The sequence below is a fragment of the Montipora capricornis genome, chromosome 11 (assembly GCF_036669925.1).
Source record: "Montipora capricornis isolate CH-2021 chromosome 11, ASM3666992v2, whole genome shotgun sequence".
Taxonomy (NCBI): domain Eukaryota; kingdom Metazoa; phylum Cnidaria; class Anthozoa; order Scleractinia; family Acroporidae; genus Montipora; species Montipora capricornis.
Window position 1 is genome coordinate 18,149,224 of NC_090893.1, and position 17,542 is coordinate 18,166,765.

At 38.6% G+C, this 17,542-nt stretch overlaps 1 protein-coding gene and 1 pseudogene across 1 annotated transcript; one reads left to right on the forward strand and one right to left on the reverse strand.

The window, feature by feature from the left end:
• Positions 1-619: 619 nt before the first annotated feature.
• On the reverse strand, positions 620-7,292 carry LOC138022844 (uncharacterized; annotated as a pseudogene).
• Positions 7,293-17,202, forward strand: LOC138022843 (5'-3' exonuclease PLD3-like). The gene is made up of 5 exons (XM_068869824.1): positions 7,293-7,866; positions 10,571-10,782; positions 12,932-13,079; positions 14,759-14,954; positions 16,989-17,202. Exons 1-5 carry the CDS (start codon positions 7,386-7,388, stop codon positions 17,185-17,187), a joined length of 1,236 nt encoding a protein of 411 aa, XP_068725925.1. The 5' UTR covers positions 7,293-7,385; the 3' UTR covers positions 17,188-17,202.
• The last annotated feature ends 340 nt before the right edge of the window (positions 17,203-17,542 follow it).

Here is a 17,542-nt window from a genome sequence, read left to right on the forward strand (position 1 = left end):
ATAAAAATGGCAGAATTTTGCTTCTCTCGCGTGGCTTCATATTTACATAAATATTCTCCGATTTTTGGCGCTTGTTACGTTCAGTAATTTGTGTTAATGATTTGCGTTTTTCTTGTAATTTTTGGGTACGAACTAAAATTCTTACAAATAATATCAATCGAAGGCTATGCGAAGAGGATGGGAGTGTTGACAATTGCAGGTGTTCATGGATGCGCTGCTAAAAATTGGTACTGTTTCAAATTTCTAAGGGAGCCCAGAAGAGCCGGAAGTACATTATTCGAGGACTTCTTTCTTCCGAACTAGTCAGAGGTCGTTATGTTGTTGACCAAAAGAATCCTGGTTTTCGGGGACGAGTTTAAAACCGACAGTTTTCTTTTCAACTAACGAGAAAGCAATTGGTGACACAAAGAAGAGGGAAAGACAAGACAAAAATAGTGATTTCGTAAAATAACTTTGCATACTTGAGTAAAATTTTAAAAAAGCAAAAATACAATGTGAAAACATCCCTTTTGTCTCATGATCGTCTCGCTTTAAAATCTGGTTTGACAAGTTTAAATCTCAAACCCAGGCTACCTCTCTTCGACAAGAAGCAGAGAGGTCCTGTGTTCGAGTTTGACACATCATTATTACCCGGCATGTCGTCATTTATTTAAAACGTTTACGACGAGTTTGATTGACGTGTCGTTCTTAGCTATGATTGGCTCCTTATTTTACGAATGATGAGATAGTGCTATTTATAACCCCCATCGCTTTCTTTGTCAACGTCTTTCATTATTATCAGCGTTTCGCTGCTTTTCTCTGCGTCTCCTTTTTCTTTTTACTTCAAAACTGTCTTCGCTGTCAACATCAGATTGATCAGACACGTCCTCCGTTGTCTTCAAGCTCTTCCGTCGTTTCCTAACTTTGCATTCATCTAGCTCAATGGAAGAACTTTGTTCGCCGCTTCTACTACGATGAGTTTTTGTCATTTCTGCTCTCGACTTATAACTCCTTTTACCTTGCTCTTTCTTGACTTCCAAATCCTCAGATGAATCTTTTTCTTTACCCGATCTTCCTGTGTTGAATCCACCCTTCAGTTTTTCCCTCTGTGCTCTTTTTTTGTCTATCTCTTCTAACCCTTCGAGTAAATCCGTTCGTTCCCGCACAAATCCACCGTTTCCATCAAGTCGTCTTTTTGCCTTATTACTTGTATCGCTTTCTTTCTCGGATCCCTCAGAGCTTTGTCTTTTTTTCCTATTCCTTCTTTTCACACCGCTTTCCTCCAATTCAGCCGATGAATTTCGTTTGCTTTTCGCTTTTCTTTCGTCGTTTTTCCTCCGTTTTCCCTCCGTTTTTCCTTTCTTCTCGAGGCAATCTCTTACCCGGCCTCCCTTTCCTTCACGGTCACTAACGCCATGGGAACTACCAGGCTGAGATTCACTCTCCCGACCTCGCTTCCCTCGTTTCTTGTCGTTTCCGTCTTCAATTTCTTCCTCGTGAGACCCTTCAGAGATGGTTTCAGACATGTTTCTCCCCCGCTTTTCCCTTTTTGATGATGTTCGCCTTTTGCTATTGTTTTCTCCATATTTGCTTTCCTTCCTCTTTGATCTGCAACTTTCTTCGTTTTCCTCGTCTGAGCTACTATATCCAAGTTTGTCGTTTCCGTCTTCAATTTCTTCCTCGTAAGAGCCTTCAGAGATGGCTTCAGACATGTTTCTCCCCCGCTTTTCCCTTTTTGATGATGTTCGCCTTTTGGTATTGTTTTCTCCATATTTGCTTTCCTTCCTCTTTGATCTGCAACTCTCTTCGTTTTCCTCGTCTGAGCTACTATATCCAAGTTTGTCGTTTCCGTCTTCAATTTCTTCCTCGTAAGAGCCTTCAGAGATGGTTTCAGACATGTTTCTCCCCCGCTTTTCCCTTTTTGATGATGTTCGCCTTTTGGTATTGTTTTCTCCATATTTGCTTTCCTTCCTCTTTGTTCTGCAACTCTCTTCGTTTTCCTCGTCTGAGCTACTATATCCAAGTTTGTCGTTTCCGTCTTCAATTTCTTCCTCGTAAGAGCCTTCAGAGATGGTTTCAGACATTTTTCCCCCGCTTTTCCCTTTTTGATGATGTTCGCCTTTTGGTATTGTTTTCTCCATATTTGCTTTCCTTCCTCTTTGTTCTGCAACTCTCTTCGTTTTCCTCGTCTGAGCTACTATATCCAAGTTTGTCGTTTCCGTCTTCCATTTCTTCCCCGTGAGAGCCTTCAGAGATGGTTTCAGACATGTTTCTCCCCCGCTTTTCCCTTTTTGATGATGTTCGCCTTTTGGTATTGTTTTCTCCATATTTGCTTTCCTTCCTCTTTGATCTGCTACTCTCTTCGTTTTCCTCGTCTGAGCTACTATATCCAAGTTTAGTTCTCTTTTTTCTCTTTTTCTTGCGTCTTTTCAAGTCCTTGTCTCTTTCTGCCCTTGGCTCGACCCTACAACAGAACACAAAGTGAATTCAATACGACATTTTCCGCATTCAATCGCAAAAATTTCTACATTCTTCTCAGTTCGCTACGGTCACGTGGCCAAAGCACGGAAGTGATAGCACCATAAAGTTTCAGAATATACATGTATGAAATGTCATCTATTTCAACTGCAGAATGGAAATGAAATAAAAGTTACAAAGATCATCGCAGTTAGATAGAAACTTTCTAAGTTGCTCATCTGACTGCGATATCTTTTTAAGGGTGCGTTCGATTGATCCTATGGAATAAGAATACGCGGAGTGATGATTTAAAACGGTATGTCTGGCGTTTTGCAGCAACAAGGATAATAAAGATATGTCCAAAAAAGCATTTTAGTGGGTGTCGTTCGGGAATATCCACACTCAAAAATCAATTCCTTTGGGTTTTGTCTTTCTTCCCAATAAACCTTCACACAACCACGCTACGCGTTCTTTCTACAGGCCATTTCGGAAAATACCGTAATACTCTTTGTATGTCCCCCAAAATTTGGCATAAGTATTGTTTTTGTTTTCTCTTGGGATCATTGTAAGTCCCAAGAGAAACTGGAAACAATGCTTATGCAAAATTTGGGGGGACAACAAACGAAGAGTGTTATGGTATTTTCAAATTACCTTCTACATGATGAATACCGGTACATCGTTTTGGATATTGGAGTTGTAACGTATCTGTTACCCTACGCCTAAGATAAACACGTCATTATCTAAATATCGATTTCCCTTGTTAACACCTTGAACTAAATCAACTAAAAGGTCCTAAAAGCATTCAAACTGTCAATGGTAAATGTAAGTTCCTAACTTACGCTGTCAAAACGTTGTGTTGCGTTGTGTGCGTAACGCGAGATAATTTCCGATGTGTTTGACTCTCCGTAAAAACGAAGGATTTCTAACTTCTATTCCACGTATTCCTATTCTGGAATACGGTCAATCGAATGCACCCTAAGTTTCATATCAACATGGCAACATTTTTGTTAAATTTTTCGCGAAATAGTATGCCTTGCAACCACAACTTGTCCCGCATGTACCCGAGCGGGTTCGCCAAACAACAAACATCCGCATTTGGCATGAGCAAGTTCAATCATCTCGTTACATCTTGACAAACTATAAACGAGATAATATGATAAGCGAAGGGGAGGGTGAAAAACAGACAAAAATAAATCACGCCTTTGCAGGGTTTTCTGAACAACGGAAGACAAAACAAGCAAGCGACGTGACGAGACAGTGACAGTAACAAATCAATATTGTGTGACAGTCTGAAACAGAAGCACATTGCATTGAGGCCGCTACCTGGGCTATGAACGTTGCAGATTCAGTCGGTTGGAAGGCAAAAAAACAGCTTTAACAAAAAAGAAGCCTCTAATTTGTTATTTGGATACATTTCTTATGCGCAATGCCTTTCACTACCGAGCATAAAACTCGAAACAGAGCATTTTTACCACTGGTTTGCAACATATTTCAAAAGCTTTCTGTGCCTCAAGGCCTGGTTTTCAGTAGCAACCCATGCGTAAGCTCCAGTCGGTAAAAGTCTCTTTCTTCTCCAACCATACACGAGCTTTAGATGAACCCTGTGCGTGAAGCAACCTGGTAGCGCGATAAGCCTGGAAAAAAATCTCACCGTTTTTCTGTCCTTTTCTTTTTCATCTTAGATTTCTGATCTTCCGCCCTATTTTGATTTTCAAACTCTTCTGGATAAAGTTCTCTGTAGCCACTGTGTCCCCATCTAAATGTCAATCAATTTGTTCAATGATAATGGTAATGGTAATGGTAATGGTAATGGTAATGGTAATGGTAATGGTAATGGTAATGGTAATGATATAATGATAATGATAATGACAATGATATAATAATGATAATGATATAATGATAATGATAATGTTTATGATAATGGTAATGGTAATAATGGTATTGGTAATGACAATGATATAATAATGATAATGATATAATGATAATGATAATGATATAATGATAATGATAATGATAATGATAATGATAATGATAATGATAATGGTAATGGTAATGGTAATGGTATTGGTAATGGTAATGGTAATGATAATGATAATGATATAATGATAATGATAATGGTAATGGTAATGGTAATGGTAATGGTAATGGTAATGGTAATGGTAATGATAATGGTAATGGTAATGATAATGGTAATGGTAATGATAATGGTAATGGTAATGATAATGGTAATGGTAATGATAATGGTAACGATAACGATAACGATAATGATAATGACAATTCAAAAAAACGCTCTCCTTGGCACAGCAAGAATTCTGAGAAAGGTTCTGGAGCGATGAAAGCCATGGTAAAATTTGGGTTTCCTTAGGCAACTTGATGTTGATAATAATAACAACAATTAGTATTATTAGAGCGCTTTTCAATTGAGTGTCGTAAAACCAAAACCAAAGTAATTACTTTGACCAATCAAAAAGGACTGAGACAATCCAGTAAACCAATCAAAACTCGAAGTAATTACACATAGCCGACACAAAAGGCGGGAAAATGTGCACGCGCGAGCCACAATTGGTTTTGGTTTCACTTTTGATTGGTTGAAAAAGTGGCGCGAAAACTTTAAACCAATCACTGAGCGAAGTAGATGCAAAACCAAAGTAATTAGCTAATTACTTTCGAAACTCAATTGAAAACCGCTCTAATACTATTATTATTCTTCTTATTATTATTATTACTATTATTATTTGAGCTCTAGGTGTGGTAATCAATCAATCAATCAATCAATCAATTTTAATTTAAACTCACACAAACATTAATTTACAGTGTTGGAAAAAGAAAAATAGAATATACATATGAATATTTACAAATTAAATATTGAAGAAGATACATAGTACTAATGAAATATTACAATTCTGATTAAGAAATAAAATGTTAGGGGAAAAGAAGAAAGGATATGGTAAACAAACAGTTTTAATACAAAGTTGATTGTGAAGAGTTTGGGACACCTAAATAGCTTATGAAACTAATCGAGTAGGTGCCCCAAAGGAACTAAATTTATCAGAAGGAATACAGAGATAAATAGACAATTTATGTTAAAAGTATTTCTTTAAGATCTAACTATCCAAAAAAAAAATAATAATAATAAATAAATAAATAATAATAATATATTAATAATATTAACAATAATAACATATCAACTAAGAACTAATAATATTATTATAACTGTCTATAATATTTTGTTTTAAAGTTTTACGAAATCTAGAGAATGGAGTTATCTGCTTGATAGTAATTGGAAGTGAGTTCCAGAGGTTGGAGCCAGTATAATGAAGAGAGCGAATACCATATTGGTATCAAGCAGGCTTCAGATTTTGAAGGTAGACATTTAACTCAGCTCGCTACAAAAGGGGCCGTGCCTTAAGTGGGATGGCACACATCTTGAGACGAGTTCTGAACAGCTGGCAGCAACCCCATCAGTTGATGAACATCATGAGACATGGTCAATGACTAACACTGTGGATTGAGTAATTTTTACAAAGTGGCTATTCATACAGGACCTGCACACCAACCTATATTATTTTGTTATTCATACAAAAGTCTTCTTAGAATGATTATTACAGGTTCAATGACACTCTGAAAGTCTTACCACATCTTTAATTCTTTCATGTACAGTTCAGCTATCAAACAACGACATTGATGCCTGCTTAATTTCACGAAATACCTCCTTCATTAAACATGATGCGAAATCTCTCTCTAATAACCTGCAAAATTAGTCATTACAAACCTTCCAGTATCCTTTGCTTCAAAATCATAGAGTTGCTGTGTCCAGAAATGACTCTTTGCCTCTTCATTGACTGTGTCACATCGCATTCGTCCAGCAAACCTGGGAGGAACAAAATTGATTTTAAGAGTCTAAATTGTCATATTGTCACACTAATCTTGTAATCTTGTAATCTCTTGTAATCTCTAGTCTTTCGCTCTCTCTGTTTCATTGCAATGAGTCAGATACACGGACATGTAAACATGTTGTAACCCACCAAGTTATTAAAATTGATATTAACTCTAAGCTTCTACAAGGCAGTTGGTATCAATTATTTGGTCACAAACAATATAACATAAATAACATTAAGTAACCCACATATCGTCTCTATCGGGGAAGAGGTCTGAATAATTCTTGAAGTTTTTCATGACAAAGAGTATTGAGAAGGGGAAATTAAAACATCATTATTTTTTTTCTCCTTTCTAAAATGAGACAGACCTGTTTGACTCCTTTGGTGAAGAGGTATTTGTTTCCCTTCTTTTTGCATTCATCAGTTCATATTGCTTCCACATTTCACTCTCTTCTTGGATCTTATGAAAAAAATGGAAGGGAAACGATATTTATATAGCACATAATTATTCCACATGCATCTTCAAATAGATTTCACTGACGAGCCGACGAGCCACATAAGGTCCATAAGTGATAAAGGTTCAGAAAAAGCCCTGTATTTTGTAGTTGCTCCCTTGACCCACCTTTCTGTGTCCTGGTAGGATCTGCAAAGGTCGAGATCTCTCTAAAATCGACCAACGGAATCGATCAGCCAACTACATGTAGATACGTGATGCAGCTGCGGCCAGCTGACACATGTTTGAGACGGTGTGCAAATAATTTGAACGCACTCTTATCAGAAAGATTTAGAAGATCTAGTCACTTAAACAAGTTTTAGGAGGAAATATATACAATCTGTCAAAAAAATAATTAGCAGGTACCTTGTTGTGAGCATCTGTGTGACGAATAACATTCTTTAACAAACCCTTGTCGATAAACTTCCTTTGCACCGCCATCTTGCTTGAACACAATGAACAAAGGCCTGGCTGCGAAGCAGGACACCGGGGCATCTCCCTTCATTTGATACCACACACAGTTTTTGATTGATTTGTCTAGTGAGTCCAGTATTATTATACGACCCATCTGTCTCGTGATGAATAGTCGAGGCGATGAGTATATGTTAATGACGATAGAACCTGACTGCGACTTCAAACAAGATATGCATGGAAAATCGGGATCCTCTCCTCCGAAGCGTCAGTTCGCAATGAGCAAACGCCTCGTTGCCCTTGTTGTTTTTCTAGGAATCCTAACGATTGCTGTAGTCGTCTTGCAATTTTGCTTCGAAGCTAATTCCAGTGAGAAAGAGGCGATCGAGTGTTCGGATGCTTCTCGCTCAGTCAATTGTACTATAACCCTTGTGGAGAGCATCCCACGAGATGTGAGTTTCCCTTCGGGTGCAATCACAAACCCAAGTACTTACAGCGGATGGATGTATCTTCTTGAGATTGCTAAGAAAGAGATTGACATAGCATCGTTTTACTGGACTCTACAAGGAAATGATACCAATACTACCGATCCAAGTACAGAGCAGGGAGATGATGTGTTTGCCGCTTTAGAAGCCGCAGCGAAAAGAGGTATTGTACAGTTCAAGAAAACGATGCTTAATTAATATTTAATTCCACGAGACTTGAGCCGAAACCCTGCCACTTGTTTGCGTGTCTGCTACGAGTATTAGTATCTGTTGTATTGCGACTCGTTCTTCCATTATTTCTGCCAAGTGCTGTCCAAGTGTATAAGAACTGCAAACTGCAGACCACCAACAAATAGCGCTGATAAACAGTATTTAAGTCCAAGCACCCATTTCAAAAAAGCGCTAAGAGTATTTAAGGACGTTCGCGCGAAATTTTTTTAACATTGATTTTTTTCTGAAACTTTTACCACTGTAAGATAATGAGTTAGTTATGTCAGAAATGTAAAAAAAATGGGGGGTCACAGACTTCGTTTTGGAGAGAACATGCCCGGAAAAACACCCAAAATGTGACAAAATCGGGCTTCGTTAGCGAATAAGGCCAGTGTCTGTAAACCCAAATATATTGCAATTAAATCTTTGAAGTGAAATCGTCTCTGCCAAATATTGTTTAAGTGGACTTATTAAGTGAATTTAGTCAACTGGTGAGGTTCCTTAAAGATCAAGTTCGCATTTTAGCGACCACAGTTTCACGCGCCTTGCAGCCGCAAGATGGCAGGAGTTGATGTCCCGTGAGCAGAAATCTTGAAATTTTTTTAACTTCCCACATTGATTTTTTGTTCATTTTTGGACAACGTGGAGATAATTGTAAATAAAATCCGTTTCTGGAAAGAAAAATAGGGGTCACCGAACGTCCAAGAACGTTAAATCCATGCAAAGCTATAGCAATGGCCTTTTGCCCTATCATTTCTCATTTTATTACTTAGCGCGCGCGCTCGTGTATGAGGTGGCGTGCGCAGTAAGGTGCGCAGAAACAATTGGCGCGAACGTCCTTAAGTCAAAGCAACCTTTTAAAACGGTTAGCTTTCAACTGTGATTTAAGGTTGGTCTGTTGTCTGCAGACTACTGTCTGCAACTGTCAACAGTGATTGCGGAGGGGGGAGGGGGGGGGGGGCTGCTGCAATATCCCTACCACTTTTTTGCTTGGGTTGATTTTTCAGTGTTCAAGATGACATGAATGATGTATGAATTTTACCTCTTGAAAGTAACAAAATGCGTCTCCCCTTACGTATTTGCACACGAAGATTTTTAGCCCTACCAGTTTAAAATGGTCTCTGTGGTCCCTGGTCAGATGCCGGTGCTCACCAAGGTGGCACACAAGTTTGCATTTAATATAGTAATTAAATTATTGAATTTAAAATTAAAGTAAATTAAAAGTAATTAATTAAATTAGTTAATTTAGTTTAAAATTAAAGTAAATTAAAAGTAATTAAATTAAATTAGTTAATTTATTTAAAATTAATTATTAAATTTAACTTTATTAAAATTATTATTTATTAACAAAAAAACAAACATAATTATCTCCAAAAAAATGCATGGTTATCCCCTATTTTTATTTAACATTTCAATAACCTTAACTCTTCTTTGCAGTCGCACCTCGGGAAAAAAATTCTTCATATTAGGTGACACTGTCCTTAATGTTTGGCCACCAGGATTTTAAAATACTGTGTGATGAGCAGTCTTAGATTTTTCCAATTAAAGTGACAAGCTCGTAGTAGAGATATGAGTGATATCACCACGTCGATCATTATTTGTGAACCATTTCCCACTGAAGCTAAGGGCACCAAGATATCTTCCCTTTGATGACTGGGATAATGACTTCAGACAGGAGACGCTGTTTATTGATTTTTACTCTATCAGACAATCATGCAAAAATGCAGCTATTGTTTTAAGCCAAAGGATGTTATGGTTAGTTTGTAATGTTTAAGCCGGTGCCTACTAACTCAAAGATATTTTTGTCCTGGTTTATGATTATGCAGGAAATGTAGATCTTAACAACTGTTATCAAAATCCAAGAAGAAAATAAGAGGTAACCACGCATTTTTCAAAGAAAGTGAACATGAATAATATTTGTAAAAAGCTTTAAAACACAAAGCGATGTATGGTGTTCTTTCTCAAATTGAAGTTTAGTTGTCTCTCAAAAATGCAAGGTAACCCCCAATTTTCTTTTTGGATATGTAACCAAGAGTACTTGCTAAGGTCTACTTTCTCCAGATAGTCTTAAACCGCCCAAAAATATCCCTGTATTAGTAAGCTTCACCGAAAGGAAACCCGAGTATCTCGAGATGGGCAGAATGTATGCGCAATAACAATAGTAGGCATTGTCCTTAAAAAAGTCTGTTTGTCTTCCAGATATCCAGATGCAGCCCTACTTTAATTCCCGTGTTTCTCAACCAAACGATACGCTATTAATTGGGAAAAGTGTGCTGCTCTTGAAATGATATCTGCGAAAGGTCGCACATTGTATTCTTTCTTCAAGTATAAGGGGAATAAAACTGTGTGGCGCTATCATACCATTGTAAAATACTACAAAAGACCACGACATGCAAAGTTGTGACAAAGGACCACACAGTTTATTGTCCTTATACTAGGAGAATACAATGTGCAACTTTCAGCAGATATCATTTTGAGGGCAGGACTCTTAGGGTATAGTAACCCAACCTACATATAAGAGGAACAAGCCAGGGTATCAAGCTCAGTCCATATTGTTGAAAGGCAAGTGCTCTCCTTGCAGCTTCAACTCCACTCCTGCTCAGTTACATTGAAAGAATAATTATTGTGTCTTAACTCTACAACTTTTCTTTTTTAAGGTGTCAAAATTCGTATTGTGCAGACTCCTCCATCTAAGGTATTCCCAAGCTTAGATACAATCGAACTTTCAAAGAAAGGACTAGCAGAAGTTCGGTCATTAGATTTGAGACAATTTGAACTTTCTGGGATCCTCCATACAAAGATGTGGCTCGTCGATGGCCAGCATTTTTATGTTGGTAGTGCCAATCAGGACTGGAGAGCACTGACGCAGGTGTGTGATGCCTTATCAAAATTCCCATTTTTTTATCTGTAACCCCCCCACCCCCCCCCCCCCCTTCTGATTTTGAAAGCGTGTTCGCTTAACACCTAACTGGCAAAATTTTGAGCTTCGAGTTTTATCCAAAGGCTGTTTATTTTGAGTGTAAGTTTTGGATTTCATGGTCCGCCATTACTCATGTTCAAGACTGGCCGATTGGACCTAGGAGGGTTGGATCTAGAGAAAATGACGTCATTTACTCACTAGCTTAAAATTTCAGCGTGTAAACGCAATTTATTATATATGCAAAACACGGGTTGAAAAGTCTGAAAGCCCAAAACTACTATGCTGCATATTAATTAGGCCGCGTACACATGCATGGCATTCTTAAACTAGTGAGTGTTTGACGTCATTTTCTCCTCGACCTGGCTCTCTCAAGATTTTAAAGTTAGTAATGGCGGACCAATAAATAAGAAAATTCCAGCTAAAATAAACAGGTGTCTTTTTAAAATCAGAACTTAAAACTTGGGTGAGTTAGTGTTCAGTTAACATAGTTTTGAAATCCAAAGGAAAAACAAATTTTTTTTTTGGTCGTAGTACCACTTTAAGGAGTATCCGTGAATTCCAAACTGTATGAGAAGAACTTGCAATTTTTTGTATATAATAGTCCATTTTACAGGCGTGTGCTTAGTTACCTTGGTGTATGAATGAAAGTGAGACTGGAGTTGACCTTGTTTTGATAGAAACCTGACTGCTTTTCTTATGTGAATTCTTACTAATTAGCATGACAACAACATCATTAACATAAGAAAAGGAGGGAGGTCTGTATCATAACAAGGTCAACACCAACCTCACTTTCATTTAAGGGCCAGGTAACTAAGCACTTAACTGTAATTTCAACCTGGGTTAATGCATTTCTTGTGCTCTGATTGGTTCACTCAATCTCAGTTATCAGCTCATATACCTTAGTTTGACCTTATATGGCAATTGATTGCGCTAAGTGTCGCAAAGCTAATTTTTTTTTTGCCAGAAAGCGAAATTTTTCTATGAATAAAGCCAAAAAAAAACCCTTTTTTTGGAAAGTTTGGATTGATTCCGACGTTTTGAAGTACGCGAAAGGCTTGCAAGAAATGTTTTTGTGATAAGCCCGCATCTGTCTGACCACAAGGTATTACACATCATAGTATCTTCATCAAGTTTTTGCGATTTCGCTTGGATTTTCTAGCTTTTTTTAATTGTATTTCGTACTTCCAAACTTTTGGAGTTCAAAGAATTTAATAAAACATTATTATTCCCTTCACGCTTGTTGGATATGAGACTGATTATAGGCAACTCAGCGCTATGCGCCTGGTTGGCTATTTACCATCTCATATCCAATGCATACTCATGGAATAATTGTTAGTTAACACATGAATGGGGGCAGTTCAGTTAATGGGTGAAATGAAAAGAATTTCTCAATCATTTCTGGAGGAGAGATTTATGTTTCTATAAACTGCATTCAGTTATTAAGAACTTTCATTCAGCTAAGAAAAACATTCATCCAGGTATGAGAACTCCTGTTTGCACTATCATTTTTTTTGTCTTGTTTTATATTTCTCATGTACTGTTTTTAATAAAAACAACCAAACTAATGTCAGTCATTATTGCATTGATTTTTCTGTTCGTAGTTCTTGACTGTGCCTGGTTGTTATAATTATGATATTAATTAACTTAATTTGGACTCTACAGACACCAATTTGGGGTAAAATTGTTCTGCTTCCTTCCAGTAAGAAACAAGAGATTTTGGAGGGTGTATCTGTAAGTTATCAAACCCGAAGCAACTGCTTTGCTAAGTGCAAGTCGAGTTCACGCAACATCCAGGATGGTGTGCACTACTTGCAGCCACCTCTGAGATAACAAGCTCTGCCAGAAACCCATAAGGGTTGAAACGTGTAACGGCCCCTTGTGCGCTGGGAAACAAGCTTCTGAATATTCAATTTGCTAAGTACCATATTTGGAACAACAAGAGCGAGGGGTTTCCAAATATGGTACTTAGCACTGAAACATTCAACCAATCAGTTTGCACTGAATATTCGGAATCTGTGAACGTGTGTTACACGTTTCAACTCTTATGGGTTTCTGGTTCTACTTAAGTCAACCAATAATCGTTTTGCTTTATTTTCAGGTTCAAGAGCTTGGTTTCACGACATACAACTGTAGTTGTTTGGGTAAGGACATGAGCAAGATATTTGAAGTGTACTGGTTATTGGCACAGAAGGGGTCCAAGATCCCAGATCCCTGGCCAACCAAATACAAAACGTCCATTAATGCAGGTGAGAGGACTGGAGATAGACTGCAATCGACTGTTGCAAGCTAAATGGTATTAGTATATACTGCCCATAATCTATATATAATTTATTTTGTGTGGGTGTATTTAACTGTTTAACTTTTTTCTTTGTCTTACATATAGCGTGTTATGTTTCTTTGCATTTTTATTTTTCTCTTAGTATCCACGTAATTAAGAATTGTTGTCCAACTATCAGGGCAAGCTATTAGTTTAACTATCTTTTGCCCCTTTTCTCAATCTCTTTTTCTTTTCCTCCATTTATTTGTAATTCCCCAATTTCATGAGAATAAAACGTAAACAACAGTATATACTAAAACAGTGGATAGCTTTGACGGCATGCTCTGATTGGCTACTCAAACTCCTCAGCGTCAGTAACTTTGCGGCTTGGTAAATATCCACCACTAGCCACCTCCAATTTTGTGAATAGTTGTTAATTAGAACTGAGCATTTCCTATGAATACAGAGTGGTACCGGTATTTAATAAAACGTACTACCCAATCAGATTGCTCTAAATTTGAATTCAGCGAATGAAATTCAAATATTTTGACTGTATAAAATTAGCTTATAATTAGAACGTTTGTCAAGAAAATGGCTTCGTCGTCTTGGTAAGCATAATTTTTGGCTGAAGGTGTAATATTCATAGGATGATATGGTTATTAAGGTGATTTCCTGGTTTTGCGTTTCGCAACCCTGTGCGCATAATTTCTTGCGTTATTGACACGTGCATTAGCTCGCGCACATTGATAAAGCGATGGATTTTCATTGACGCCAAGTTTAACCCGTCAAGCAATGGCTATTTTCTCCAGAACGGCGGTGACCCCCCCCCCCCCCCTTTTTTTCTCATATTTTTGCTTAGAGCGATCTCTTCATGGAGTAGAACAAAAATCACAAAAATCTATGGCCAGATTTTGGCACTTTCATAAAATTGTGCGGAAGGAGCCATTACGAGTCGAACAGCCCAGACTCAAGTTAAATTCGTCTTGGAGTGTTATGTACTCTCAAAGTCGTTCAAATGCACTTTTCAGGTACGTGCGTGAATTAACCATAGAATGACACAAGGCGCTGGGTTATATCATGAATTACATTTATAAAATCGAGCTAAATTTGTCTAACATTAGGAATGCGCGGCAATAGACCCTTTTGCAGATACGGCGGCCATTTTGATTTCTATTGTTTCAGAAGACATTATGGGATGCTCAGGGGTTAAATTAATTTGTATTTGCCCCCTGGGCATCCCATAATAGATATTCGAAACAATAGAATCAAAATGGCCGCCATATCGGTAAAAGGTCTATTGTTGAATAGCCGTATTCGTGAGCGTCGTACCAAGGCAACGAGCTCGGTGACCCCCTTTTTTTACAACATTTTTTATCATCTCCTTGACATGTTTTAGCAAGTTTCATCGGAAATCTATGACTAGTTCTATTTTTAGGGAATCGCCTGAAATGGTTTTCTATGGAATACGGGTGAACATTTTACTTGAAATATGTACTTATTGACTGAGTGCGACGGCTGGACGAGAAAATATTTGGCCCGAGGTCATGGCAGACGGACCGAGTGCCGAATATTTTCCCGTGCGGCCCGACCTAAACTCAGTCAATAAGCATTTTATCACATGGTCTCTTTACGCTCTTCATGAGCAGTCTTTTTTTCTATTCTTTTTAGATTCGCCGGCGAAAATCACAATCAATGGTTCGTATCTGGCTTCAGTATATTTCTCGTCCTCTCCAAATCTCTTGTGTCCTCCTGGAAGAGCGGAAGACTTAGCAACAATTTTAAGAATCATTGACGGTGCCAAAAAGTTTGTGTTTGTGTCTGTCATGGATTATTTTCCTACAACTCTCTACACAGACCAAAGAACGTAAGTCTGAATTGGCGGATGTTGATTCTTTTGAGTGTAAAGGCTAACCGGCTTCAACATTTTTTTCAACATCCGTTCGATTTTGTTGAACAGCGATGTTAAAACCGTTTTGCTGTCTCCCCCTTCCCCCCCCCCCCCCCTCTTTTACCCTGCTACCCTTCCCAAGAGAGAAACCACTGCGAACAACCGTGAGTTTCTTTGGGTGAGCCGCCGTACCGCGTCTGGCACCAAGGATGAATAAATTAAATTTGAACCGGTAAAACGAGTAAGTGATCTTGTTTTGGCGCTTGCGCATGCGTTTATCTACGTAACTGCTGCGTTTGGGCGAGCCTGCGGTGTAGTGATCTATATTCCTGCGAAATAAGACAAAGCGATGTCAAATGCATCACGTGGGGCGTGACGTACTTCGCACATGCTCGAAGGAAAAGGAAGACCTTAGACTTAAACCTTAGACAGCGATGACCAGAACCAGGTTGCTGACCAGCGGTTTTCGTTAAAACAATGGTCTGCTGGGGGTGCTCAGTCTCGCGGGCTCAGAAAACCTGGTTGTGGTCATTGTTATTTAAGGTTTTTCGATGGAAAATCTAACGGTTGCTCACAGTGGTTTCTCTCTCGAGAAGCGTAGGAGAAACCAACTGCTCGCAGGGTACCCCTCTTTCAACCGTCTTGAAACATGTTTAAACGAAGCTGAGTCGATGTTGAATGAGTTTAAGAGCGTTCAAAGTTAGCTTCAATAAACCTTCACAATATTTCTTTTGTTTTAGCGAATGTTGAATCAAATAGAAGCCGTCTGCCACCCTTTTTCAACATTTGAGAGCTTTAGCGATGAAGACGGCAACAGGAAGGAGAACGTGGTCGTTAAATGTGAATTCGCGTTATTGTAATCGCTTCTGATCTGTTCCAAGCATTTTAACGTGGCAAAGGTGTGGCAAACTGTCAACGGCGCTGAAATTCTCTCAAAAAACTCAAATTTGGTCATTTCACGTCGTTGTCGGTTTTGCTGACGACGGCAAAGAAATAGACAAAAATGAAAAGATGCACGTGCAGGGCGTGCAAAGCTATTGCGTTTGCTAACAAAATATGCAAATTTGTGACGTTTTCGTTGCCGTCGCTGTTGTCGTTGCTAAAGATACCTATTGTTGGGAATGAGCGTGCGCCCTAATCAGTCTCTCATTGGCCGTGTTTTCACGACAGCTGTTGTCTCGCTTAACGTTCCTGGAAGTGGTTTGTTTGCAGACTTTGTTAAGCGACTTAAATTGATACGAGCTTTCACGGGTAAGATTAAATGGGGAGAGAGCACGTTCCAATACGTATACAATAATAAGGCCGTGTTTTCACAAGCGGTTTTCAGGTCGCTCAGCGAGTGACAACCGAACATTCAGTGAAAAGAGTAAATTTAAGCCATCAAACCAAAGTAGCTTAAGCGAGTTGGCAATTACTTTCGGCCAACGAGGAGTCGCTTGCGGTTATTGAAATCAGAAATACAACAGGCGTGTTATTGTATTGGCACGTGCTCTCTCCTAATTTAATCTTACCCTTGTCATCCCGTTGTCACTCGCTAAGCGACGTGAAAAATCGCTCGTGAAAGCACTGCCAATGAAGTATCCATGTCCGTATACATAGTAACAAGTCCGTATCCATAGTAACAAGTTGTACATAAATTCCTTGTCACTTTTGCGATATTTGATAAATTTGCGGCCCCTACGCGTAAACTCTTCCTTGCTGAATTTGTTATTCTCGTAATAGTTGCGATTTTTGTTAACGATGTTTTCGGCAGCTTCAGGTAAATTCCTTGTTACTTTTTGCTAAAGAAATTTGCTAGCAAATGTTTGCAGACGCTTACAATCCAGGACATAAGTGCGCTGCAGCCCGGAACTGAAAGCTTTGTAAAGCTTTGTTGAATCAAATGCTGGTGATTTGTTGAAACCTCGTTTGCCCACCCCAGCAGTCAAACGTCGTTCAACAACATTGTTCAGTTCTGTCAAATGGAAAGCGTCTTAAGTCAACTGCGTGATCATTGAATTTCTTAATCAGGTTTTGGCCAGTGATAGATGATGCTTTGCGACGAGCGGCATTTGATCGAAAAATACGTGTGAGACTTATGGCGAGTGAATGGAACCACACCAGGACTGACATGAAAAATTACCTCCGCTCACTTGTTGCGTTAAACACTGCGAATAACGCATCAATTCAAGTGGTAAGTAATGTCAAGACAGGTTCTCCGGTCTTTTAGGGATTTTGATTCATATCGTTGATTGTTGTATGGTTTTACCGGGAACTAAAACACCCATAGAATCAATACAACTGCTACATCCGGGAACTGAATGGCGTAGTTTTCGTATGTTACACGAGTGGTCATACAGGGAAGATATCGATGACGTCACCTTTTGCCATTAATGTGCCAACCAGAGACTCATTGACTCTCGAAACAAAGGGTCTTTTGTTTCTTTGGTTGACACATTTGAATAACAAAAGCAATGTATGTTAACAGATATCTTCCCCATTGAGTAAGGAAGTCACTTTTCCCGCCTTGTTTCCCCTTGTATTAATGCCCAGTATTTGTATTAAAGCCTGCATTTCAATCTCTA

What these genes read in the sequence shown, in the direction of transcription:
- LOC138022843 (XM_068869824.1), top strand. Translation starts at nt 7,386, where the DNA reads ATGAATAGTCGAGGCGATGAGTATATGTTAATGACGATAGAACCTGAC. An exon ending in AGAAGCCGCAGCGAAAAGAG is followed by an intron (nt 7,867 to 10,570) that starts GTATTGTACAGT and finishes TTCTTTTTTAAG; the next exon opens with GTGTCAAAATTCGTATTGTG. An exon ending in CTCTACACAGACCAAAGAAC is followed by an intron (nt 14,955 to 16,988) that starts GTAAGTCTGAAT and finishes TTTCTTAATCAG; the next exon opens with GTTTTGGCCAGTGATAGATG.